Source organism: Haemaphysalis longicornis, unplaced genomic scaffold, assembly GCF_048455015.1.
Source record: "Haemaphysalis longicornis isolate Haplotype H1 unplaced genomic scaffold, Haemaphysalis longicornis Haplotype H1 scaffold_8, whole genome shotgun sequence".
Taxonomy (NCBI): Eukaryota; Metazoa; Arthropoda; class Arachnida; order Ixodida; family Ixodidae; genus Haemaphysalis; species Haemaphysalis longicornis.
In genome coordinates, this window is record NW_027526445.1 from 3,955,576 (window position 1) to 3,982,091 (window position 26,516).

The window sequence follows — 26,516 nt, forward strand, 5'->3', positions numbered from 1 at the left end:
TGCTTATTTCACCTTAACAAGCAGCTGAACACCTTAACGTTCGCCTAATAAAATGCTGCAATGCGGAACAGTTAGCAGGGTTACCTCAATTTTGCTTTTCTACGAATTAACACAATGTAGGTAATCTGCACACAACTACAATCAACCTACAATTTTCACCTACTTCAGTGCTAACATCAGCGTTTGACTGCTCAAGCACAAATACAGATGAGCAATCTGCTAAACGTATCCTCACAAACTGAACAATCAGGCATCAGAAATCGGCAAGGAAGGAGGTGTCACCTTTAAATGGCACTTTTTTCGTTCAAAACATAAACAACACCTGGGAGCTTGAAGCGTGAGAGGGGGTCTTTCACGCTGACAGTGTCAGAACATAGCTTGGTAGTGGGCACGTGCACGATGTGCACAATGTGTTTCTTGAAAATGCGTGCAAAAGCTTGACTGATGTGTAGGACGAGAATTGCAGCACGTTTTGACACAGGCCTTGTGGACGCTTCTGCCTGCTAATGTCAATGCAGATTCCTGCTAGTCGCCCTCTTCAATTTTCTGAATATAATGCTTTAGGCAGCCACAAGGACTGCATCAAAACGTGCAGCAATTACCTACGTCCCACACATCAGTGAAACTCTCGCACACATTTTCAAGAAACGCAGTGCATATATCGTACATGTGCCCACTAGCAAGCTGCGTTCTGATATTGTCAGCGTGAAAGACCCCCTCTCATGCTCCAAGCTTCCGGGTATTGTTTATTAGATTCCATGCGCTGAATGCAAATCAGTGTACATTGGCGAAACGGGCAATCTGCACAGAAGAATAACGCAGCACCGGAACGAAGTGAACAAGGGCCATGCAAAAAAAAAATCCACTGGCAGAGCACCGTAAGAGGACGGGACACATGGTCGACTGGAACAAGACGAAATTACCGACAACTGAGTGCAATCTATCTTCTCGATTACTGCTCGAGTCCCTCATCGTTCAGACGACGCCTAACATTATCAACATAATGAATGGGAATCTGCACCATATCTATGCAAACTCATTGCGCCGCGTAATGCCCAGAATATAGCTTCGTTTTCCAGGACACAGGCTCACCGTGAACAAGCACCAAACCGTTAAATGGCTTTCTTGACTTGGTCAGTGACTTACGTTTCATCATTGCAATAATGCTTTTACCTGCCTACACGGCATTCCGTCAAACACTGAACTACACTACATGAGCCATTGCCGTTCTTAACCTGCACCAGAGTATATAACCTTTCACTACTGCTATGAGATAGACCCATAAACGCACTTCAATATGGCCTTTATATTTAGCTCTTGGAAACATTATGTATAATTTTACCTTTATGTTGCACCTGCTACAGCAGCTGGTAATACACAAAAAACATGAAAAAAAACGGTGGTTTAACACGCCAAAGCTACACTTGGGATATTGGGAGCACTGTAGGGGAAGGCTTCGCATTAATTTTGACCACCTGGGTATTTTTGTGCGCACCGAAATCTCATAACACGGGCGTCTTTACGTGTTGCCTCCATCTGAAAAGCGGCCACACCAAGCGGTATCTGACCGACATTCGCCTCAACAGCACACCGCCCTAGCCACTGCAGTGGGTTAAACATATGAAATAAAGCGAGTTTTGGAGGGCAAATGAAAATATTAATCACACGTCTTATTTTCCCAATCGATGTACCTTTTGAATTCCACCATGCAATCCCCACTCCCCTACCGGCCTACCAAAACACCTTTGTCTCAAGAGGTAATCAGGCTGTTGTTAATGAAGTAAGTATTTACAATTCGAGACTTGCCACCGTTAAAGTCATGCACTTTGTTTTAGAGATAAGCGACATTAGCCATTTGCAGCACCAGGAGTTAATTGTGTTAAGATCAGATTGAAAGCATTGACTGTAGTAGTTGAAAGAAATTGTGCGATAAATTACAACATCATCTGCAAAGAGACCTACATGGGAGGATATGCAACATGGAAGATAGACAGGACCAAGCAACCTGCCTGGTGGGGACAACAAACTGGCACGAGCAAAAGTAGTATATAGTTATTAGGAGAAGTAAACTGCATTTGAGAAGAATGAAAATCTTTCGCTCAAGCGAGGACATTAGGGTGAAGTTTGAGAAGTAGTATGTGGTGTGCAATGCGATTGCATGCTTTAGAAAAATCGAAAAGAACTACCGCAGTTTGTAAGCCTGCGTCAATGGATCAATGTAGATTGTGAACAAATCCTGAAAGTTGTGTTTCTCAAGTAACCCTTGTGAAAACCGTGGTGATATTCGAATGTGACATTGTGATTTTATAAATAATTAGCGACCTGGGAGTGGATGAAATGTTTCCCGACCTTGCATATGGTGCTTGTTAGGGAAATTTAATGGCGAGGTACCGTCTCCTGATTTAAAGATTGGTGCTACCTCGACTATCTTCCAATCATGAGAGACTGCGAAAAAAGCACTGTCGTAATTCTACTGACTGCGGTATGTACTTTTCGGTATAGTATGATTAATACCAGTATGATCTGAAGTAGACCAGTTTGTATTGCAAGTTCAAAAGCATATTGAAAGATCCTAAATGTTTGCTTGGCTTGATTAAATACAAATACTTGCTTCAAAGTCAGTTCAATTTCTCTTCTTGCCCTTTAGTCATCGGCCCCAGATTCTCTTCAATATCTCTGCTAAGAAATGACACGCTCCAAACGCACAGCACTGCTTCATGAAAATGTTTCAAATATTCAGAGGCCACAGCACTGCTAACAGGTATACATCATGGCAGGTTCCACAACGTGCAATAACTAACCTAAAAGTACATAATCGGTGGGTGCACCGATATGGCAGCAGTGCCTGGACCGATGTGTCGAGCAAATGCACTGGCTTCTGAACGGGTGGTCCAAGCGGCCAGATGATGGATGAAAGAATGACCATTGCTGGCGGCAAAGCATACGGAGCACCAACGAAAGGCCAGGCAGTACTTGGGTACAGCAGGTGCAGGCGGTTGGCCAAGGGAGGCCCTGGCAAAGTCTTTGAAACTGGACTGGAAGGCAGCCGACCCAGCACAGCCAGCAGCAGCACCTGCTGGTGCATAATCTGTGAGTGTGCTGACACTTGTTGAAATACAAGAAGAGCATACACAAAACACGAATGCTTACATCAGGTAAATTTTTAATCGTTTAAAGACCGTAACCTCCAAGGCACTAATAAGAACATTCCCGGAACACCCCAAGTGAAATTTAGGTCACAGTAAGAATGTATTTATTAGACCCGCAGGTACTGTGAGTGGGGTATGCATGATATATGCAAAGCTCACTGCTGAGCTAATTTGCATGGAACGCATGCTAGGAGCTCATCTGTATTCCTTGCTTTCAATCGGAACTGGTGTGTGATAGTTGAGGCTCCTCCATTTCAATGTCTGACTTGTATCTGCACGTTCAATTCTCCAATATAAATCGAGTTGAGTGAGTGCCTACAGCTTTCTTGTTAGTCTCTATATGGCCTGCGGTTCAGCGAAAATGAGAACTTGCGAATTCGCTCAATTTTCTGCACTAATTTAAACAACACATATGCCTCTGATATCAAGTCACAGACTTCCCGAGAGCTACTCAGACGGAATCGGCAGGCGCCTCGTAGGCGTTGTGAAATCTCCCCCACTACCCCGAGACTATTCTAACTCCCTGCGAGGCCCCATGCGCGCATTTCACTTTCAATTTGCACGTATGTGAATTCTATACCTCTATGAACTCTCAGACGGGCGTCGTCATATTCGCGCCAGATTCGTGAAGCTCGGCAACGCCAGACGTCATGAAATTGCCGTACTCGCTCGCTGGTGCGCTGGCCAAACTCTCTCACCGTTTCCTGCCCTTGCATACTATTTTCTCCCCTTGCACTTTGTACATTCTCATCTGTTTAACTACACCTCCTGCGTCCTCATCTCTTGCCTGCTTTTCTTCCAGCACAACTCCGCCAGCACCCGGTCGACGCCTACGCTGTCGGGGCGCGTTGGCGAGCGAGTACGGCAATTTCCCGACACTGTTGCCAAGCGGAAAACAAGCGCTAAATAAAAACACAGGACGAGGAGTGGACGGGACAAGCGCTTGTCCCGTCCACTCCTCGTCCTGTGTTTTTATTTAGCGCTTGTTTTCCGTCTGACAATGAACCAACACGCCTAAACCTTTTCTCTTCTGCTGTTGCCGAGCTTCACGAGAACGGCACGCATATCGCGGCCCGAAGACCGCGAGGAGTACGGTCGCAACGGCGGCAGCCGGTCTCGCGAGCGCAATAGCTGCAAAGCGCACTGCACGGAATTCGGGTAGGGGGGGGGAAGAGACCTGACAACACCTACGAGACGCCAGCCACGGAATCAAGTGTACGCATGCACTTCCAGGGAACTTCCTGTTCATGTTATTTCTTGGTATACCGCGGGTACTCACGATGGAGGACTAATCACAGCGTCGTGCCACTCACGCGAAATTGCGACTGCGATCTGCAACCGCAAAGGCACTGTTTGAGAGACACATAAACAAACGCCCCGGTGTTAAAGAGCCTTGCGTGATGTGAAATTATTAGCAGCCGTGTACTATAGCGCGAGCATCGTAGCCAAGGTCTAGCTTCAGCGTAAATTGATGCTGACTTCTGAGGAAACGGTGGACGGGGCGCCAAGCAAGTATGCTAAATAACGTAGCCTCTCAGAGCAAATGAGATGGGGGTCTAGCAAACCACTTACCCATAAACACCAGAACTCCTTCCAACCAAATACAGAATAATAAAAAATGCGTGCTTACCCGAGCGAAAACGATGTTTCCAACGTACAGTTCTCCTTCACTGTCGTCTTCATCTCGCGGACACCACCCTTTGTTCGGATGCAACGTCATTCACTTTTGACGCGCAGTATTTTACGCGGCGACGACCGTTCTTCCGGGGTCCCCATGTTCAACACAGGCGTAGGTTGGAAGGGCAGACATCACCCATTAAGCTTTTATAACTATAATTTAAGCTTGGAATAGATCACTGATGAAATCACGCCAGCAACCACTCGGCACAAAACGCCATAAAAAACACACAAAAAGTGAGAGATAGTTGCCACACTTCAAATGCAGCACCTGTATGTTTGACGAAAATTGTGTTAGTACTCAGTAGTATTAACTCTATGTTAGTACTGTAATATTGGTAATTATCTTTCTGCTTTCAAAGTCTGAAATGTGTTTATAACCTAAATTTAAGGTCTTTAAACGCAAAAGTGAATACACACAAAGTAACTGACATATAAACTAATATTGAAAGAGGTTTTGACGGTTGTTTTGGTTTTGTTTTCACGGCGGGCTTCTCAAGAGAGAAGGTGCGAGAAAACGAGCTACTTTGGGTTTAGGAAGAGGGTGGTAAATGTCGGCGTTATAGAAAGCAAAGAACAGACGCTTACCCTGGTCCTAAAAAAGACAGCTAATGAAACCCTCAACTAAAAAAAAACAGCGAGGTTCGACGAGGAGTCGAACCATTGGCCTTCAAAACAGTAAACCGACGCGTTGCCGATCAGCTATCTCGGCAGGCGGTGTAGGGTGCCTAAAACAACTCTATACTTACGTAAAATGTCAACGAATATTGTCGCTTATGTCTAGTTTATGCTGCCTTTTTGAAATTCTGGCTGTCCTAACGCTTGTTTCTCAACCACCGGTCTTGCAGACGAGGCCGCATTGCTTGATTAAGCCAAAGCTCCCTTATTTGACTCAAGAAAAGCTATCGCAGTCAACCCGACCTTTTTGCGCAAGCCACGGTAGCCACGAATGAAATGGAATGTGCCGCTAGAATTATGCATTGACAACGCTTGTTTGTCCGGCACCGTCTTGCAGACAAGCAACGTCGCGCTAATACTACAAGCGATGTCACTCCTGGCATGTCAGGTGCATCAAACCCGTCGTGTAAAACGACTGCTAATAGTGCGAAAACCTCCGAGTTTGTAACAAATGTAGATTATTAGAAAGCGACCGAAGCAGGCGGTAACGGCGACGTGTACAGCAAACAGGTAGGCAGAACGGCAGCGACGAGCGAAAATGATTTTACACGACCGCCCCCGGCGGCCTGCGCAAAAAAGGAAGATAAAACCCCTGCATGCACACCCTCGAAGAAAGCTGTACAGCCGATTCAGTTTGTTGTGAACGAAGAGCAACCGAGGCTGCAGCAACAAACGATTGTGCTTGCCGTGGTATGAGCCAAAGCATATCTTCACATCGTTATGTCATCGACCGTCTGACTGTTACTTATTGAAGGGAAAAATCAGAACACAAACGTTGACGTCTACGGTCTATGCCAGACAGATACACGCTGTTTAGGCCCTAAAAAGCACCTTCAGGGCGTCTGTCGGTTCTGTCTGATGGCGCGCTCGTGCCGCTGATTACGAACAAGGCGTCTGTTGGCGTTCACTGATCGTGTTGGCGAGCCGTTAAACGTCATCACGGTTAAACTCTCTGTTGGAAGACTACGCTGTTGGGATAGAGTGCCGACAGAGCTTCTTATTGGCCCCACAAACGCCATCAAGGTTAAACTCCCTGTTGGAAGACTAAGCTATTGGGACGATAGAGTGCCGACAGAACTTCTTATTGGCCCCACAGGCGTGCTGTCAGCCCAACAAGAAAGTCTTGTTGGACTTTTTGTCCGGGAGATGGCAGGATAATACTTTGCAATGGCATTTGGTTGTTTTTTATGTAAGTAATCGTAGTATTATTTGGCGCCTGTTTATTTAGCACCTCATTTCATGCTTCCCCCCCAACTTTCGTTTTTAGATGCAGAGCATCTGATTCACTCGCCTTGTCCCTCCGGCGTCGTCGTCGTTGTCGTCGGCGTTGTCCACCCCTCCCCCATTCTCCTCGCCGCGCCAGTCGCGCTCTCCGCCGCTCACCCCCTCTCCTCTCCGATAGCGAACACTCTCTCGCGAGGGGCATTGGATTGGATTGGATTGGATTGGATTGGATTGGCTTGGCTTGGCTTGGATTGGATTGGATTTGGATTGGATTGGATTTGGATTGGATTGGATTAAAGTGGATTGTGTTGGATTGTGTTGCGTCATAGCCGCGGTACGTTGCGTCATAGCAGCGGCAGACGCGCTGGGGCCGGCGCATGTGCAGTACTCTCTCTTCCGCGGTTTCCTCTCCTTCGGGCGCGCTGCGCATATAATCGGTGTGCCGTTCTCCGGCGAAGCAACATCCACGCTTGGCTCGAACACCTAGAGTCCATGCCGCTTTACAAGTACGCCAACGTCGTCATCGACTGGGACCGGCTTACGCAGTCCCCTCAACGTTATGCGCGCTATAAAACGCGGTCCCTTCGCCGCTCCGCCTATGCGTCGCGTCTACACAGGGGTTCCCGCGAGGGGAGGTGGGAGTTTCTCTTTCTTTTGATATCTGACTTGTTCTCCAGCGTTGTTTGTGCAGGAGAGACCGAGGTGATCTGTTTCTTGCATTTGTGCAAATTATTGACGGTCGCCAACAATAATAATGTAATAAAATTGTGATTGCTAGTAAGTTATAACTCCACTGAGCGAAGAGAATGACTGTTGTCAGAAGGGGGGGGGGGCATGATTGCACTGTTGGGACAGAAGAGGAACAGAGAGCGACGGAATTTTGAAATGGTCACAGTTCAAGGTTGTGCCTGTGGTCCGTGAAACGCTGTAAAAAAAGTGGGAAGGGGAGGGCTATTGTGTCGAAGTTCGTAATAAGCAAGGGCTGATTTTTTTCCTGTTTAACGTCCATCTCGCTGCTGCATTATATTGGATTTGGCGAAGAGAGATCTCATCGTAAGCGCCTTCATTTTCCGTTTTAAACTGTTTCATTTATTTTTTATTTTCCATTCGTGCGACAAGATTTTGATCAACAGTAAAAAACCATTCGATAAAATGCGAAACCCTCATTCAAACGCTCCGCAGATTCGCGTCAGCTGTGTTACCGCATAATACTACGGGAACAAATTCTTAGGTAAATTCGATTTCGTTGAGGACACCGATGCCTCGCGTAAAAGTTTTATTTATAGGACTACAAGAGGCATTTTGTAGCCTTCCCTTCCCGTGCACCCAGACATCGAAACAAACCTTGTCATACACTCGAAGAAGTAGATTAGTGCAGAGTGGAATTTAAACATTCAGCACGTTTTGTGCAATTTACGAACAGCAATTTTAGAGCATTTCCCCCTGGTCTATGTGGATAGTTCATATTTAAACCTCTCAACGGGAGGTGAAATAGCCCAATGTGCGGTTTAAACATTCAGCCTGTTTTTGTGCAATTTTGCATGCTTGCATTCACACACCGTTCTTTTAGGCACTCTAACGATAGGGCGCCGTGGTAACACCCCAATCGAGAAGAAACACTTTTTAGCACCACTTTACCGGTCGTAGCACCCTTTGAAACTGTTGATTACACCCCTGAATTTTGGCACCCTCGAGATGGGGTGCCCGGGCAATATTTGGGCGCTTGAAAGGTGCAAAAAGGGTGCAAAATGTTCAGTACACCCTTCTAGAACCTAAAGGGTGTAAAAATAATAAGAGTTACACCCCTTAATTTGTGGCACCCTCATGATTGGGTGCCGGAGCAATGTTTTGGTCCCTAAAAGGTGCAAAAAAGGTGCAAAATGTTGAGTGCACCCTTTTAGCACCATAAGTTAAAAAATTTAGTGTGTAGGATCAGGTATCTACCTGATCCTACAGAATAAATTTTCTAGGTCTAGGGTCTAGGGGAATTATTTACGGGCTAGAGGTGAAGCGAGCGTAGATTTGAGCGTTAAGACGATGGCCCATATCACGTGCAAACGCATCTCCTGCGGTGTTTCTTCTTCCGCTGACACCGTTGTGAACGCATACCCTCACGGGTAGATTGGGCACCTTTTCCAGATGGCTGATGCCTGTACCCAGCACATTATTCATTATTATTCAGCACCTTCATCATTATTCAGCACATTATTCACGCTCACAATATTTATAAGTAGTATAAAAAACTTCTGGGTGATCCAGATGAAATATTTGAGAAAATGGTTGACTCACGATGAAAAACAAAAACAGCCTTTTACTGACGTTTAGTCTGGAGAACCAGCCTTCTTCGGAGTACCGCGATAACTCCGAAGAAGACTAATCCTCCAGGAGAACCGCCAGCAAAAACTGTGTTTGATTTTAACCGTAAGTCAAGCATTTTATCATTAGTGTACATATATATATATATATATATATATATATATATATATATATATATAAAGGGTTGGCAGTCAAGAAAACCTCGGAAAGCAAAGGAGAGGTTTTGGTGGGTCATAACAAGAGATGAAGAATTTTTTGAGTCGAAACGAAAGTGGTGAAAAAATGCCCGCCGGGTGGAATCCAAACCCACGACCTCCAGAATATCGGTCTTGTGCGATAAACACTACGCTACCGGCGGGGCTGTTTCCCCAGCACTTTCTAGGGTATTTATGTTAAGGTATTTTTGTTTCCTGCACTTGGGGGTGGCAGCCAGCGCCATTCGGACTACTCGGGGTGAAGGGGACCTTCTTTTTAACCCCTGAGCCATGACTCGAGTGTCTACGACATGTCGAGAGTGGTCGACCAGCGTTGAACCCTCTTAAGCTCCCTTTGGCACCAAGACTGCCAGAGCAGAGGCCCTCGCTAAGCATGTAGCGAATCAGAAAATGGAAAATGAGGGGCTCCGTGAAATAAGACGGAAAATAAGGGTTGGCAGTCAAGAAAACCTCGGAAAGCAAAGGGGAGGTCGTGGTGGGTCATAGAAAGAGATGAAGAATTTTTTGAGTCAAAAAGAAAGTGGTGAAAAATGCCCGCCGGGTGGGATCCGAACCCACGACCTCCAGAATACCGGTCTGGTGCGATAACCACTACGCTACCGGCGGGGCTGTTACCCCAGCCCTTTCTCGGGTATTTCTGTTAAGGTATTTTTGTTTCCTGCACTTGGGGTGGTAGCCAGCGCCACTCGGACAACTCGGGGTGAAGGGGACCTTCTTTTTAACCCCCGAGCCGTGACTCGAGTGTCTACGACATGTCGAGAGTGGCCGACCAGCGTTGAACCCTCTTAAGCTCCCTTTGGCACCAAGACTGCCAGAGCAGAGGCCCTCGCTAAGCATGTAGCGAATCAGAAAATGGGAAATGAGGGGCTGCGTGAAATAATACGGAGAATAAGGGTTGGCACTCAAGAAAACCTCGGAAAGCCTTGCTGCTTGACGTTGTTAGGCGGCTCGTAGTGGAGTATCTTGGACTCTGGAGTTGGTCCTCACTGGCGATTATCTGCTTAAGCGGCCGATTCAGTCCCCAGCGGGTTTTTCAGATGGATGGGTGGTCACAATGTTGGGCCGGAGGCCCAATGGCCCCGTTGCCCACATTGACGGCGAAGGGTGTCCCATCAACAACGTTAGGCATGGAAAATAAAAAAATGCCTTCACGAATATTAAAATGGGCATATAGGGATGTGCATAGAAAACACAGAAATGTGTAATGACTAGCTAGAGAGAGCTAGAGAGAGAGGGGAAGGGTGTGAGGGTTTGTCGTGAAGAGCGGAGGTTTGCTCTTCAGCACCTCTGGATAGTAGTACTAGTGCCACTTTATTTTACATTGGGTTCAGGGGGGTGTGGTGGAGACCCAAAGGGCCCCAGCGACGTCCAGGGCGCTGTACGTGACGGTTTCTTGCGTTGCGAGGTCAAAGCTCACCAGAGCCTGCTCCCAGTGGGAAGAGGAGGGGAAAGTGGAGAAGGGGTCGCGCGGACACTCACAGACCGAGTGGAAGAGAGTGTCCAGCGTGCCACATCAGGGGCAGTGAAGGGAGATGAATTTGTGTTGGTGAGTGTTCAGAAAGAGAGTGTGGTGTGGGAAAGTGTGGGTTTGTATTGTAAGATCCACAACATGTGCGCTGCGGGCGAGGAAGTGAAGGGTGCGGGTTAGGTAGGTTCCTGCGGAGGAGGCGGTAATATTGAGTTATGCCCCTGTACGTAAGTAGGTTCGAGTGGAACCTTTCGGGGATGACATGTGTACGTGTAAAAGAAGCGGGAGCCTGGGATATCAAAGCTCAGGCGTGTTGGTGTGCCGTCTCATTGCATCCTACGCCGGTGTGGGCGGGAGTCCACAGCAGCATCCCGGGGTGGGCAAGGAGATTCTGAAGAGTTTTGAGTTCAGCTGTGAAAATGACGCCCTTTGTGTAATTTTCCTATGGAAGTTTGGGAGTCAGATAAAATGATCTGGGGGGCAGGTAATTGAGTAAGGGCAAGGGAAATGGCTTCCCTTCCTCAGTTACCGAGGAGGTGGTGACCCTTCTAAGGAATTACTGCTTCGCGCTTCCCACAGGTTTCACGTTGAGTGCAACTGCTTTGAATTTTTTTACCTTGCGCAAGCAAATTGGTTTTTCGTGCACACACACCCACTAGCCTTCAAGATTTATGAACATGCCCAGAAGAGTGAGCTGTTAGATGGAATAAAATATTTACTTTACGAACATGCCAACGAAACAGCGCAGTCACTTTCAATGAAACGTTTACTTTGCAAACTTGCCCAGAGTTAAATTTGAAGAGTGGATCGGTCGCCCAAAGTCGATGATCTCTGATCCGATGAGCGACGACTCGCTGGCTTGTTGACCGACGGCACATAGCCGATGACGGTCTACTCCAAGCACACTCAAAATGTACAATATGTATACTTAATTTACATTACGTATTTACAACTTCCAAGGACCATGATCGCCAAAAAAAAGGGAGGGCAAGGTCCGCGTCGAGCGGGAGCTCGCCGCTCTACACCTCTCTTCTCAATCTCTGTCTCTCTTCACCATGTCTCCGTTCAGTCCTCAAAACATCAAACTCATCGGTTTTACCACTAAAACCCCACCCACAAACGGGACGTCACAACTTGAGAGTGAGGATGGCTCTTTCATTAGCCCACACTAAGACACTGATTGGCTACCGTGACAAACAAAGCTAGGTGGGTTGGAAACGGTCACGTGACCCAATGTTCTCAGTCTCATACAGAAACCCAAAGGTATTCCTCAAAACACAAATATAACAGAAACGAAAACCAACCGACTAAAAGCAGACCTAATGCTTGGAATCGGCTCTCGGGTGGTACGCATTAAAGTATTGTCCATACCACGCCGTTTATCATTGTGGCCCACGCCACCGAAATTCGTTTCCTTTGTTAACACATGGAGAGCCTAACAAAGCCTGGCCGTTTACCCAACGACGCATCCCATCCGCGAAGTCGCCGGGTTGAGACGTGTGAAGAATGGCAACTTTGCCCAGTAACTTTGAGCAGTGCAACTGTCACAGACTGAACGTCTAGTGACCAAGGTTTGACCCCTTGACCGACCCTCCGCTCCCGTTCGGTTTGGGGATTCTCGGGGTTGTAATCCCGGACATTAAAATATCAACGGCTCCCCTCCGCCGGCTTCTCACAAGAAAACCCTTCCTCGAAAGCTTACATCGCTTTCAGCTATAATAGAGTGAGCGACGCGTTTGTATGCGTCGTCTCCGGGCCCGCTCGTCGGGTGGACACAAAAGCGCGGCGAATAGCAAAGAAGCCTGCGCGGTTTCTCGCTACGCCCCTCGCGCATAACTCAGCTCGGCCGGCGGAGAAACAAACACAATAAAGGTAAACAAGCTAACCCCAGCGGAAGACATCTAGTTGCCGCGCGGTTTTAATTATTAAGTGAGGCGCCCGAACTTAACACCCAGGAAACTGCGCTGTTACATGCAAGAAAATTGTTACTTCACGAACGTGCCCACTGTTACCTGCAATGTGAACATGCCCACTCGACTGCGCTGTTACTTGCAAAGAACTATTTACTAGATGCAGCCACGAAGTTACAAGGTCCGCCCAACATTCGGCTAAGGTTACTGCAGATATTCAGTTCGGCGAACTTCTTGCCAACCCTTTGGAAACAGTGGTGATCGTAATGAGTGATAGTACCCTCTTCGGCTGAAGTATTTGCTCGCTGAGTACGCTAGGAACGTCTGATAGCACTGGTTCATTTGCGTGCGGTCAGGGGCGCACACTTGCGTACGAAGGATTAATAGCTGTTCATAATGCTTCATGGGGCCCTGGGTACGGTTTCAAAATATCAATCAATCAATCAATCAATCAATCAATCAATCAATCAATCAATCAATCAATCAATCAATCAATCAATCAATCAATCAATCAATCAATCAATCAATCAATCAATCAATAATTCTATCTATCAATCAATCAATGTGTAATAAAATGTAAGCCTGACTGCGAATGTCTTGTTTTCAGGGGCTATTTACATTACTAATTTTGTGTACGTGCCTTTCGTTACGCCATGCTGCTGCGGGGGCCAGTGACGTGTTTTTAAATATATACACATGCAATAAACAAAGCAATGAACTTTATCCCGCTGGTCAACATTTCATCAGTTCACTCATTCGCTAAGATTATTCAGTCCTTACAAGACAAAATACACAAACTAATGGTTTCTCTCTGTGGTTTTTGTCTACTCTTTCTTTCGTGCAGTCGTACTTTTTATCCTGCGGAATTTTCTACCATCGACTACTGGTTCGAGAGCGCTGAAGAGGCGACGAGAAAACATGGCAACAACCGGGAGGTAGATACCTCAATGCTGCCCTCATTTTGTTTGTATGCCGCAGGACTTTGTTGTAATGGTTGTATACGTGGACATTTGTCTACGCAGTTTGACTGTCCTCAGCATCTGGAGCAGGCGATGCTCATACTTTGGCTAAGTACAAGAGTTCACCACAGAATAAACGTTTGTATCAAAATTTGTGTATCCCTGGTTTTGTTTGTTTGTATGCCAGAGGACTTTGTTGTATACGTGGACATTTGCTGCGCAGTTTGACTGCCCTCAGCATCTGGAGCAGGCGATGCTCATACTTTGGCTAAGAACAAGAGTTCACGACATAATAAACGATTCTATCAAAATGTGTGTATCCCTGGTTTTTGATGTTACTGGTTGACGGGAGTATTGAGGCGGGGTTCAGTGCACGTGTCCTCTATCCCCTTCTGTATGCCTCGATCTACGCATTTATTCTGTAGAGAGTATAGATTGTGAAAGCGCCGACGTTATGAGCATAAGAAAACACAGTCCTGATGTGGCCGAACTAGTATGCAGCTAATGAATATAACGAGACCTTGGCATTTCTTTTCATTTGTGAATAGAAAAGCTATAATGTCCAATTTACCAGTTGTGCTCACTTAGGTGCCAGAGCACCCTGAATAGCTGGAGAATGCTGCGGCTGCACGAGGGGAGGAAAAACGGCCAGAGGTGTAAGCAGGTATAGTGCGTTTGAAATGAAATGGGTTTACTCACAGACAATACTGGCCCCTACAGCCGTTGCACCTTCACCTTTTGTATCACCAAAGGGTACCGCATGGAAAAGGTACACAGGGCCCTGCAATTGAAAGGTTGTGTGTTCGCTGAATGGGCAAAGACTAATTTAAGCGGCATCACGACGTGGGAGTCTTGTTTATGCGTCCATGAAGAGCTGCAATTTAAAAGGCACCTGAATGGTGTTTCGAGCTCACTAAATGAACAAGCGGGGTCTTTAGGTCGGGTGGCCAATGTCATCTGTGGCATAACTTTTTCACGTGCTGCGGAAAGCGCGCACTTTTGTTGCAAGTTTCGTGGTATCTTTCACGCCCCTTTCTGCGCATTTTCGGACAGCGCCTTTGGTGTGTTAAAAAGCAGAGATCCTGCTATTGGCCGGCTGTTCTCCCGCCCTTACGCCGAAGAGAAGCGTCGTGTGCGCACCGTGAGCGCGTTTCGGTTGTACCTTTGGTGAATTAGTGCTTCCTGCAACAAGCATAATGCTAGCGTGGTCGTCTATATTTACCTATTGTAATCTATTATCCTGCCTATCCCGGGAGCGTGCTCACACTAGGCCTACACGACGACTACACGACGGCGACGCTTATTTCAAAGTTTGGCGACCACGTTGTTACACGACGCCGACGGCAACACAAATCGGCCGTTCATCGGAAGTCCGCATATTGTGTCTTGCTCGCCGACCGACGATGCAGACAATACCGGTGGCGACCGGTTGGTTCGTGGGTCGTTGGTAACCGATAAAAAAGCGTAAAGCTGCGCCGCAGCAACATTCATGGCGTAATGAATGCCGCTTTGTATTCTTAGTTTGTAAGGTGTAATAAACTTAGTAAGGTTCACAAAGCCTATACAACTCAACAGTAGCGCTAAGGGGATCCTTATCTTGGCTGATAACGCTTCAGCCGTCTTCGGCTACTTCGTTTCCACGGAGCTGTGCAAACTGCATAGGCATGTCCAATAGGAGCGATTGTAGCAAATGCACGGTCAGTTAAGTGCACAGGATAAGTTACAGAGCGATTTCGGTGATAAGTAATAATTATCAGCCAACGTTTTAACATAAAGCCTAAAACAAAAATATGGCAAGCAGTATTCTCGCAGGGCGACATCACTGTCGCAGCCGGGCACACATTCGCGATTGATTCTGCTGCCCGCAGCAGCGAATGTGCTGGTAATCAGCTATGGTGGTGCTTCAGGGAACCTTACTGAGGAAGCGTATTTCAAGAAATGCTCAGTTTACCAGCCAAGAATTCTATAAACCCGGTGGGAAACACTGAAACGAGGTACGAATGGTGCAACTCCATCTGTATATACGTTATTTCCAGAAACCCACCCGTTTTGCCGTGGCGCAGTGGTTTAGAGCATCGCACGCACTAAATCCCTGTAGCCGGTTCAAATTTTGGTATGGTCTTGTTTTACAGTCAGAGCCCCTTAGGTTCTCATACAGTCGGCGTCTCCTGTCGTCGTTGTTTTGTGTACTCATGGTACTAAAACAGCGGCAGACTCGTTTTCCAACGCCTCGCGCTAGAACGTTTCACCACTGCGGGAAAAAACGCGTACTGAACGAACGCACCTGAACACTCGTTTTCCAAAACCTCGCTCTAGAACGCTTCTTGCTTCATAGAAAGGGGATTTTTACGCAAAGCTGTATATATCTATCCCCCAACGAGCACATCACCGTGGACAAAAAAGCTAAGGCACAAAGAATACACTTATACAGTGCATGCTTCGACCCTCCCAATGTTTCAGGTTAGTGGCGATATGGCCGAGGATTTTCGGAGAGAGAGAGAGAGAGAGAGAGAGAGAGAGAAGAGGGAAGAAGGGAGGGAGAATAATATTTTTTTTTTCTCGGAGATTTAACTGGCATGAATTGGGTATCCTATTTGTGAATTCAAAACAAAACCTTTTGGTTAGGTGTAGAACTAACATTTTAAATGTCAATACATCCCTTAAGTCATTGCCATGATTTCTTCAGTTTTAAACTCGTTACTTGTATGAAAAAACTCAATTGTATTATAGAGGATCTAACAGTAATGTATATATATATATATATATATATATATATATATATATATATATATATATATATATATATATATATATATATATATATATATATATATATCCAGAGCGAAAGAAAAAAATTTCGCATGTCTTTATTTAAAGTAAACATAGTTCCCTTCCATCCATTCAGGCACGGCCCAAGGTGTGTTTATGGCGTGGTGGAAAGGAGTGTATGGCCAACGCCGGCATCCATACACGTAAAATATGAATGCACATGCTCGGAAGAGAGAAAAAAGGCCTCCAGGTCATCAGGAGGAGAGTGTAGTTGGATTAATTATTTTATGTAATGATATGCAGGGCCAGACAAATTGCCAGTCGCTTCCCCAAAATTCACAGTACTCTTCCGAGACCGCTTTCAATATCGGTTAGTGTACTTGTCTTAACTAATAAACGCAGGGTCGTGTATAAGCTTCCAGAGAAAGAGGTGGAATCGAAGCACGACGCACGCTAGAAAAGGCGCTGCGGCATGTCGTGCATCCCTTGGGTTACTTTTTTGTATCTGTTATAAGTGCTTAGATGAGATTTTATTAATATCATGAAATGCTACTACACTGTGTACGCACGTGCATGGCGTAACCACAACACCACCAAGCTCGACATTGGCGCCATCCTGCCGACTGTTAAGCAATATATAAACCTACGTTGGTTCGGAACGCACGTACGTGCTCACACTAAATAAACGTGAGGCTATTCTTTATTCCTTTACTCGTATTAACTTTTAGACCCCAATAGGTCTAAAATTCGTCGACACAAATAGATCAATTCGTCGACACATGTCGACGAATCCATTGGCTTGCTCTGAAAGGGTCGTTCTCTTTTCGTGCGAACTTTCTACGATGTGTCAAGCGTAAAACCCCTGCCCCGTACGCTCTGTTACATTTTCTAGCCATTAGTGCACTGCGGGATTAATAAAGAGAATGATGAATAAAAAACTGCGGGAAAGATACGCAAGAAGTCAGACGACCCAGTCCCAAGTGATGCTTGCGACGTGGTGCTATCGCTGTAGAAGGCGTACGTAACTGGAAGTCGTTGTAGATGTCACAGATAAACGAGGAATCACGGCCACTATCAGGGAGGAGCGCTGAGCGCAAGCGAGGAGAAACAGGAATGAGGAAGAAACGCACAGCGGACGAAAATGCCCTGTTTAATTTATAATACCTCTATTAGTAATAATCTAACAAAATTTGTAGGCATGTGAACATTGACATCTCCAGAAATTGGAACACGCGTGTACTGGCAAACCCTCTTTCATACCGACTTGAAGTACTGTCTCCCTTTATCCTGTGCTGTTCCTCACTAGGAGAGTGTGCGCTTTATTGTCGCCTACGAGAGGTCGGTAAGGTTGTGACGCACGAAAAGAGAGGAGAGAATTTGCGCGGTCTTGTTGACAATGCAGGCTTAGAAAAAGTAGTTTTATAAGAGAGCGAGCTTGCGGCCCATGTGCTTGCATTCCGTTTTCTTGGGCTCTAAAACCGCTACAGCTAGTACACTGAAAAGTTCCTTATACAAAGGTGTAGCAGCCTTGAATGTATTTTAATTTATGTTCACACGTTCCGAATTCCAACTATTTCGCCCAATTAACAACAGGAGACCAGCTGCACCATTTTACCACGAATGCGTTCAAGTTTTTGAATGCGTCTGTATTTGAGGATGTTAGGCTGGTTCATGACAACTCCTCTACAAATGTCGAGATGTCTTCCATCCTAAATGACGGGGATATTAAGGACACTGCACAGTACCATGCTTGATCATCTGGCTCCAGTATTTCCTTGATGGCATAATGTTACATATCTCCGAAAATTTAAAATTACATTCAGTTTTTTCGAAATGCATACAATGTTCACCTTTTTTGGAACACGCCATAAACAGCTGGCGGGAGATATTTCTTGTTTTTGATCATTGTCACATTTCCGACATCCTTTGGGGCTAGCGTCAGCCGTCAAATAGAGTACCAGTGAATGCAAAAGAGTGCTGGAGTCCCAAGTATGTCAGGATACTTAAGAACATGTTGAAGGCGGGAAGCCTTCATATGTGTTCGAAATTGTCGGATTAAGCGTGTTCTTCCAAGCTTCGAAGACATGAGTGTCATGAGGACGCTTGATGTATTTTCTCCCGAGACACCCAGAAAACCTTTCCGCAAAGAGGTTTGTGAATAGGTTAAAGCAACAACCTTCATTTTAATTTTTAAAAGTAACGGCTGTGCTTCAGTAGCTGTGCAATGCGAAAGAAGGTTCGCTATACCGGCAGGGTTTGGGGAGAGTCTACCACCCACAAAGGTAATGGAGATGACCCTATTGTAGTTCTGAAACCACAACATTTGAAGCACAACATCCTGCTGTATCTGCAGGTCACCCAGTCATCTGACTCTTAGCTTTGCTGATGACGCAGCCCTGCAGATGACGTAGATATTCTGAAAACGTACACAGGGGTGGCAGAAGAAGATAGATAGTTTTTTATATGTTCAACTTAGACTGCCACCGCAAAGCGGAGGCTCGAACGGGAGTTCTTTATATTGTTGAGTCAAAGTGTTGTTCTAAACGTGTTTTTAATTGCTTTCGCCGATGTCGAGCCAACATCTATCCTCAATAAAAACGACACCACCAAGTATTAGGTATGTATGGATGTCTTGCCTCAAATGTTCCTAATGTCTTCTTTTTGCTCAACCACTGCGACAAGTATGAAAAATGGTACCAGGGTTTGTGGTGTGGAATGGTTTTGATCACATTACTTTTGTATTTTATAACCCTTTTATTGTTTTGACGAGTGGCTGAATCAATGCACCGATAGACATCCAGGCAGACAGATTGAAAGTTTTGCGTTTTTCGAGTTTGTGTAGCCCAAGAAAGACTATTGTCTTTAAATGTTCCCATCATTCCAGGTAGCTTAAAATACCTGCGTACAGTCTCCCACCCATGGAGACCAAGAGCAGCTAGGAATATTCAGAATGGTTGTATGAGAGAGCGAATCAAATTATGACACTAAGAGTATCAGGAATATCAAGAGGGTAAGTTGAAATAAATGGCTTTTTAAATAAACTACTCGTTTTATAATCCTTTTATCGTTTGACTGGGGGGCTGAATCGACGTACAGAAAGACAGACAGACCAAAATATTGTAACCCAAGAAAGACTACCGCCGTTCCTATTCATTTCAGGTGGCATAGAATTTCTGCATGTGGATGGCCACCGAGGCCAAGAGTAGCTAGTGAAACGTAGATTGGTTGCATAAAAGAGTGAATCAAATGCCGAATTTATGAATAAACACACCTAAGCTGGCATGTGTCAATGAGAGAACTTGTTTTCTAGTGACGCAGCCAGAGCAAAGATGTTGCTGTTGGGGTCGTTTTCTCGAAAACCATTCATTTCAGGTGGATGTATGATCGCCTTTGTTTTTTACTAGGCCATTATTTTCAAGTTCATTTGATCATGATTGTGCATATGTAGTTAGTAGGGCTGTGGAACGGAAACAGTGGTATCATGTTGGTTGTTCTAAACGGTTTTAAATAGATTCAGTGTGGCGGGGCAGGACTGGTCGTGCTGGCGACTTGCCTACCCACCTACCCCGGAATTACTTAGTACCTACGTAACAAAAGGGCATATATGCGTGGCAAAAATTTCTCCCGCCACTTACGTCTGATTACGTGCTGTAAAGTCTAAAGCATGGTGGTACCTAGAAACGACGTTTAATAAATACACTAAGAACCACCCACTTGAGCGGCCAACAGGTGGCACATGTTCCCCACGAAACGCGACCATAGATACAGCCACCTGTCGGATGGAACACATAATATACGTGTTCAGTCACACGTGCTGCGCGACACGCGCAACAAACACTACGCGCAACAAAAGGATGGCAAGAAACATGAACAAGAGGGATACCTAGAAATGTTTATGACATCATAAGTGAATAAGCTTGAAGTGAATCGCCGGCATTCTTTCTGATGTCCTATCTTTCTTTGTACTACATCTGTTCGGAGACAGCAACACATGCCGATAAAGCTTCGTCAATAGCGGGTTGCCAGAGCGTGTCTTGATGACTGACGTTTTTTGGGTGCTGCAATACCAAGGTGGCAGTACAACCTTTTTCTGATTGGCCTATATACTTTGCTACAAAGTGAAAGCCAGTGAGAACAAGCCCCAAAACATGGCGGTGAGAGAAAAGCACCCTGGATTGCTAAGGAGCTATGTGACGTGCTTGCTAAGGCAATTAGAAATGGAACGAATACTGCGACTGAAATTCCGCTTTAATGGTGTATTTCTAAAAACACAAGGCTTAGTAAACCTGGAAACTAAATCAGATAAAGGTCGGAAGTGTGTTCAGGCTCAGATGCGGACTTTTAAAACAAGTTTTTTTCGAATAAAATATCTCCCTACACAAAAGCTACAACAATTGGAGGCAAATTTTACGTGCTTCGTGTGCGTTGTTACATAACGCATATATCAAGACGACAAAAAAAACACTAATCGGAAAAAGTCATTGCATGTGATATATCGGACTTTCACCTCCAAGTAACTCTGGCGTGTCACGTCAAGCCTCGAGTTGCACGTTTTATCGGTCAGGGTTCCACGCTTTTAAAAGTGAAGCCGGTGAAACATTTGACGTGCATAAGTGAAAAAAGTCGAGATATTGTGGCTAGCCCCCAATTTATTTCTCGATACTGCTCCACAAGAATCGAAAAGATGACCAGAAGAAAAATCGGTTTCCACGAGCTCTTATTCAAAGTGTTTTGAAGTGTTCTTGTCTTAGCAGACGAAGCTTTAGCAATAAATTGTAAATAATAATAAGTCTATTTTCAAATTGACTTGAGCCATCTAACCCGCCTGAAATCGTAAATATACACATTGGGCCTGTGTGTGTGTGTGCGTGTGTGTGTGTGTGCGTGCGTGTGCGTGCGTGCGTGCGTGTGCATGTGTGTGTGTGTCTGTGTGTGCGCATGTATGTGTACATTGTCCCTGAATTATGGAAAAGACGCTTAAGCTACTGAGATACCCTAGGTGTGTTTACAGCTGACCTGGTTTTATGTGATTTGTAACTGGTTTGAAGCTATTCGCTTCTTTGGAAGGAGACTACGCCAGGTTAATAAAATGTGTGGGGTAGAACTGAAGTACTTGTACACACGTTTTTCCTCTATGAACAAAAAGGGGGAGATTTTGCTTTTCCGGTCATCCAGCCGGATGATGAAGCAAGGTAACGCTTGGCGTATACGTCTGCCGTGTAGCGTCAACCTTTCCCCATCACACATTCAAGTAATTGCAGTCGACCGCGACCACCAAGATGAGGGGTTGGTGGCTTGGGTGCATCCTTGACTGCACCAAGGCTGTGGTCGGCGCCCATTACGTACAAGTTGGCCCATCGGTGGCAGCTTTACCTCTGATATATTCCCGTCATTAGCTGGCTTTCGAACATGCATAGATAGGCAGCACTAAACGAGAAGCTATCTCCCAGACATAGAGGAGCATGGTAGTGGCTGGGCCGGCGGTAATTCACTTTCCGTAGATAGAAACTATGTGCCAATGATAGCCCATGAAAGTATTCGATTACCATACTGTTCTCGCAATCGTTTTTGGTGTGGTTATTTGCCAAATAAAGGGGGCCAAACTATTGTGTTGCCTGCTGTTTCCCTCCTGAAGATTTGGCAGGCAGGAACCAGTCATCGAGCAGCGGCCACATTGCCTTACGAGTACCAACGCAACTCATTGAAACATTGGTGTGCGTCGGCCTCATGCGCAATGGAACCTCACCCGTTCAGGCTAGGCCACTTACTTGCGGACCGCACAACCTTCCATTCAGCGTAATCCTAACTCCATGCGCAGATGCGGCACCCTATTGAAGCTTTAACCACCACAGGGGGGTTCTCACCTAAGCATGGCCTGTAGTCTTCCTGCTTGAATCCATTTTCAGCAGTTGTTCCAAAGGGAAGAGCAACAGGCATGCAGTAATTCTCGCCACTAATGGCTGAGAAATACAATGCCACAGTGAGGAGCAAGGAAAACGGAAGAAGCACTTTTGGATACTGCATGTGCATGCCAAAGGATTCCTTTTTTATATAAAAAACAGAGCTATCGATGAGGCTTCAGCACTGAGTGCGGATTTAGTCTTGGTATCACAATTGTTTGCAGCGGGCCACACATTCCGCATTCGTATCCGTCAACTTCACCGGCCTAGCACAGGTACACTGGTAAGTACAGCTGTTGAAGCACCTCTCGTAACAAACTTTTTGAAGGGTAGCCATGCTCGTTCCCTTAGGTGCACAGGCGCAGAGGCTGTCCTTGCAGGCAGCTATCCAGACGAACGGGAACTGGGAATTCTGGAATGTGAATAAACGGAAGCCGTTACCCTGCTAAAAAAATAATCGTATACTCGTAGCAGTGAAGCTGCGCTTTTAGAACGATAGCTCTTTATTGTTTTGTTATGTAGAAAATTAGGGCACCGCTAGTTTGCAGCACGTAAACTATTTTTCGGGCTGTAGCCTCTGTGCTCCCACTGCCTGGTCAACACGGTCGTGGTAATTTCTCACGACGCACGGAAAGCTTTCTCCGCCTTAAAAATGCTAGGGCTTATAGCGACCTAATTATCCTATGGATCGAAATGTTGTTTTAAAGCAGTAAACGCATCCTCAAGCAGTTTTTAGATAGGGTAACACAGTTCTTCGGTATGCTAAAGCCCTCCTGCCGGAAAGATCTGGATAGAAGTCGGCCGAGTGCTGCTCAGTTTCTGCAGTCAACGTGAGGAGGGCCCACAGCGGGTTGCCAGACAAAAGGCAAATCGCACATTTTGAAGCACGACATAATCCGCTTCAGTGCTGTTAGCTTCTTTAAGAACAGTAACAGGCCTTTATGAAAACTACCTACACTTGTGAATGTATATCGGTGCAAAAGCTGTGTAGTGTCACGAGTCAAGCATGATCCCTGAAACCTGTCCGAAGAAGGTCAAGGAAGTTAAGGAGAAAGAGAGATCTAGGCAGGTGCGGCGCGGAGTGACCGTATTCCGGAACAACGTAGTTGTGACGCCACCGAGGGCGCCGACATAGCTGCACCAGCATGGGCGGGAGCAGGCCGACGACGCTTCGGCTCCGATCACCCGACGGACCGCCAACCCGTGCCTTGACGGCTCCAGCGGCGAGAGGCGCGTGGTTTCGGGAAGCGGCCTCGAACCGTCGTCCTATGCTAAAACGGCGCACACAACGGCGACGCTCAGAAATTGAGTCGCACAACATCGCAACGACAGCATGGAGGCACTAACTCTTCGGGCCATCTTCGCAGCCACGATATGTTTCCCCTTAAAAGCTGGTCGTTGGGCAGGCATGTTTATGGACGCTTTGTGTGGGAACTTGTAGATTATCATATAAGACTGTTTACTTGGTCTTGGGTCCCTACTGTACTTTTTCTTTAACAGTTCTTTTCGTGTGATTGGGTTTGTTTGCAGTGATTTGTTTTTTTCGAGGATTTTGTTAGTGGTAAATGTGTGATTTGCTAAGTCTACCTCGGCTTCCCATTTTACTCTTCTTGGCCGGTTGAGACAGGTGACAATTAGAAAGCTTCGCTGCAGATACTGGAGAATTTTTGTCTTGTCACCGTAGGTACAAGAGACCCATTCTTAATACAAAAAAATCTGCTCTAAAGATGACGTGGTACATGTCGGGAGAATTGTTTCACCAGCGGAGCTTTTTAACCTGGCCGTAACTTGGCCAACCCGAACACAAAACCTGAAATCACAAAACATTCTCCCGGTAGTGGGAATCCAACAACGGCGGTCCCCCTCCTTGTGAAACCGGTGTTTGTCCGACTGAACGGTTACAGTATTCAGGGGGCACTGCAATATTTACTTAATGTTATTCGATATGTTAGCTTTGTGCAACCAGGTCTCCAGTGAAAGGAGCCCCCCTTCCCCCCCCCCCCGCCTTCCGCTCCAGCTGTGCTGTTTATCCAGCCTTGCACAACCGGTGTAAGCAGCGCCGATTTTTTTTTTTTCAATTCGTAGTCTGTCGGGAAGACGTAGTTCTTGCAATATATGTACTATTTTCACAAGTTCAGGCATCCTAATTGCCGCTAGTAGGAAGAACTTCTTCACAAAACAAAACTCTGTTTCTTGAACAACTGCGATAGCCACATTGGCGACGTTTTCTGGAGCATGCAGAGTAAGTCACACCATCCTACACAGTCAGGAAAATGGGATTTCCTTACCAGACTCAGATACTGCGCACAGCTGAGGGTACGCGTCTAAGATGCGGGCACGAGTTTTGCTTGCTGAATCTGTTAAATCACAACAGTGACAAGGAAAGCCAGGTGGTAAACACCAGCAAGCAAACCAGACTTCAGCCCGTGCTCCTGCTTATGTACGACTGAACTAAGATTAAGGGTGTCTAGTGGATTGTTTTGACTCATGGCGCCGTACCATGAGTGCACAGCTCTTCAAGAAGCGAAAAACAGGTAGAACAGGAGGCGTCGATTCCTCATCAATTGTTCTGTTCGAGTTCAGTAGTTACGCCGAGTGTTATGACGCTGGTCCAATCTAGCCGTAAGAACGCAATATCGCTCCTTTGAACCTGGCAAACGTCCCAAACGCTGTGTATGTGTTTCGCAGTCTAAATAAAATATATTTCATTTTTATCGCGTTTTGGCCTTCCGAAAATGCCTCAGAGGCTTTCGCTTGAAATCATGCACTCCAACCGACACTATAACAACGCGAGACTCTTTTGTTGCAATTTTCCAGACTTTGTTGTTCCATACATTTCGATCAATTATGAAAATGATATTGAATCTGGTACGACGCAAATTATTTCAATTAAATAAACAGGTATATTGTTGAGAACGCTCTCAGTGCAATCATCTTGAGCGAACTTCTTGAGAGAAGCGAACCTTTTGTAGCGCAGCTCTTAAGCGCCCCTTCCTTTGGTTTTGCATCGCAGTCGGCCTCGTTGTAGCCGAGCGTAGACGAGATAGAACGTATGGAAAACGAATAAGGAAAGGACGTGAATTAAGTGAGGGAAAGGGTCAAATGCCGCGACCGCACGAGAAAGGCTCGGAACCGGCAACGCAGTGCGAGATAACACCATGGTTAGTGCGCTGTCACATACTCGAGAGTACGACGTCTAAAAGTACCCTATGTTTTTCATATTACTGTACAGCGTCTAATTCTTGTTACAGTCGTTCGATTCATTGAGTTTCGGTTCTATTCGCCCCAGGAAAACCCTAGAACTCTCTCGCACGAAGTGGCGGTAACTCCGACCACTCGCTGGCTTCCCGGCAAGAAAATACCAAAATAAAATCTCCGCCGCTCTGCTTTCACCGAAGCTTCCAGTTGTTTGAAGGGGGCGAGCGTAGCTTTGCCAGTGCTAAGGCGCTCCGATGATGCCACAGGGGAGAAAGACGGAAGTTGTGCGCTCGACGGTGGCGGACGCGTTGTGTGTTGTGCCCTCTTTCTCCGCGCCGGCGCAGTTATAACAAGAAAATCCGCGCCGAAGCAAATTAGTTACCTTTGGACGTAGTGATGTACCAACGGCTTCTGCCAGTTTGTGCACCACCATCGGCGACCCCCGCCCTGGAGGACTCCAATGTACTCCCGGGACTCGAATCACCGTGATCCTCTCGGACGGCCTGGCCTACGACGAAACCACGCTTCACATGTAGCCGGATCGCCTCCAACAGTGGTGCATCGCCCGACCCGGTCGGTGAATATTGTGGGACTCTGTCTATTATATTAATCGAACTGTCTTTTTCAATTAACCTTTCTACCAAGTAATATTCCTGGTCAAAGTTTCCTGTTATAAATTTTGTATTTGAACTGTTCTCGCAAATGTATTCCTCCTAAGTGATCTCTCGTGATCATTACATGTCCTCGTGCTTGTATAGTGTTTTGCCTGATCAAATATAAGTCTATTTGTTGTTTTCGTTCAAGGCTCTGACTCATTCTTATCCCTCTGGTCGGCGAAAGCCGCTCATCAGACGGCCACCCCCTTCGTCACCTGCGCCCTGTAGATTCGGTTGGGTTGTTTGCTCGCTGAGTCGACTCCCCACATCTTCTAACAGCGCACCCAATTAAGGAAACGGTGACATGGGCGTTGTCGTGCGTTCGCTGATGGCGCTGTCTTTTCCTGGGACGGAGCAGCTATACGCTTGCACCGACAAGACGGCAGTTTGCGCTGCG

General features: G+C 46.2%; 1 protein-coding gene and 1 non-coding gene across 4 annotated transcripts in view; one reads left to right on the top strand and one right to left on the bottom strand.

The window, feature by feature from the left end:
- Positions 1-13,880, top strand: part of LOC144150154 (uncharacterized) — a 92,150-nt gene extending 78,270 nt beyond the window's left edge. Inside the window, exons 6-7 of one of the 3 annotated variants that reach the window (XM_077681995.1) lie at positions 13,482-13,572; positions 13,820-13,880. In XM_077681995.1, the coding sequence (XP_077538121.1) occupies positions 13,482-13,538 (57 nt within the window). In that variant the 3' untranslated portion in view covers positions 13,539-13,572; positions 13,820-13,880. The other 2 variants (XM_077681996.1, XM_077681994.1) reach the window with 2 other exon arrangements.
- Trnat-ggu (transfer RNA threonine (anticodon GGU)) lies at positions 9,793-9,865 on the bottom strand. Its single transcript has one exon. It is a non-coding gene; the product is annotated as a tRNA-Thr (tRNA).
- Positions 13,881-26,516: the final 12,636 nt, after the last annotated feature.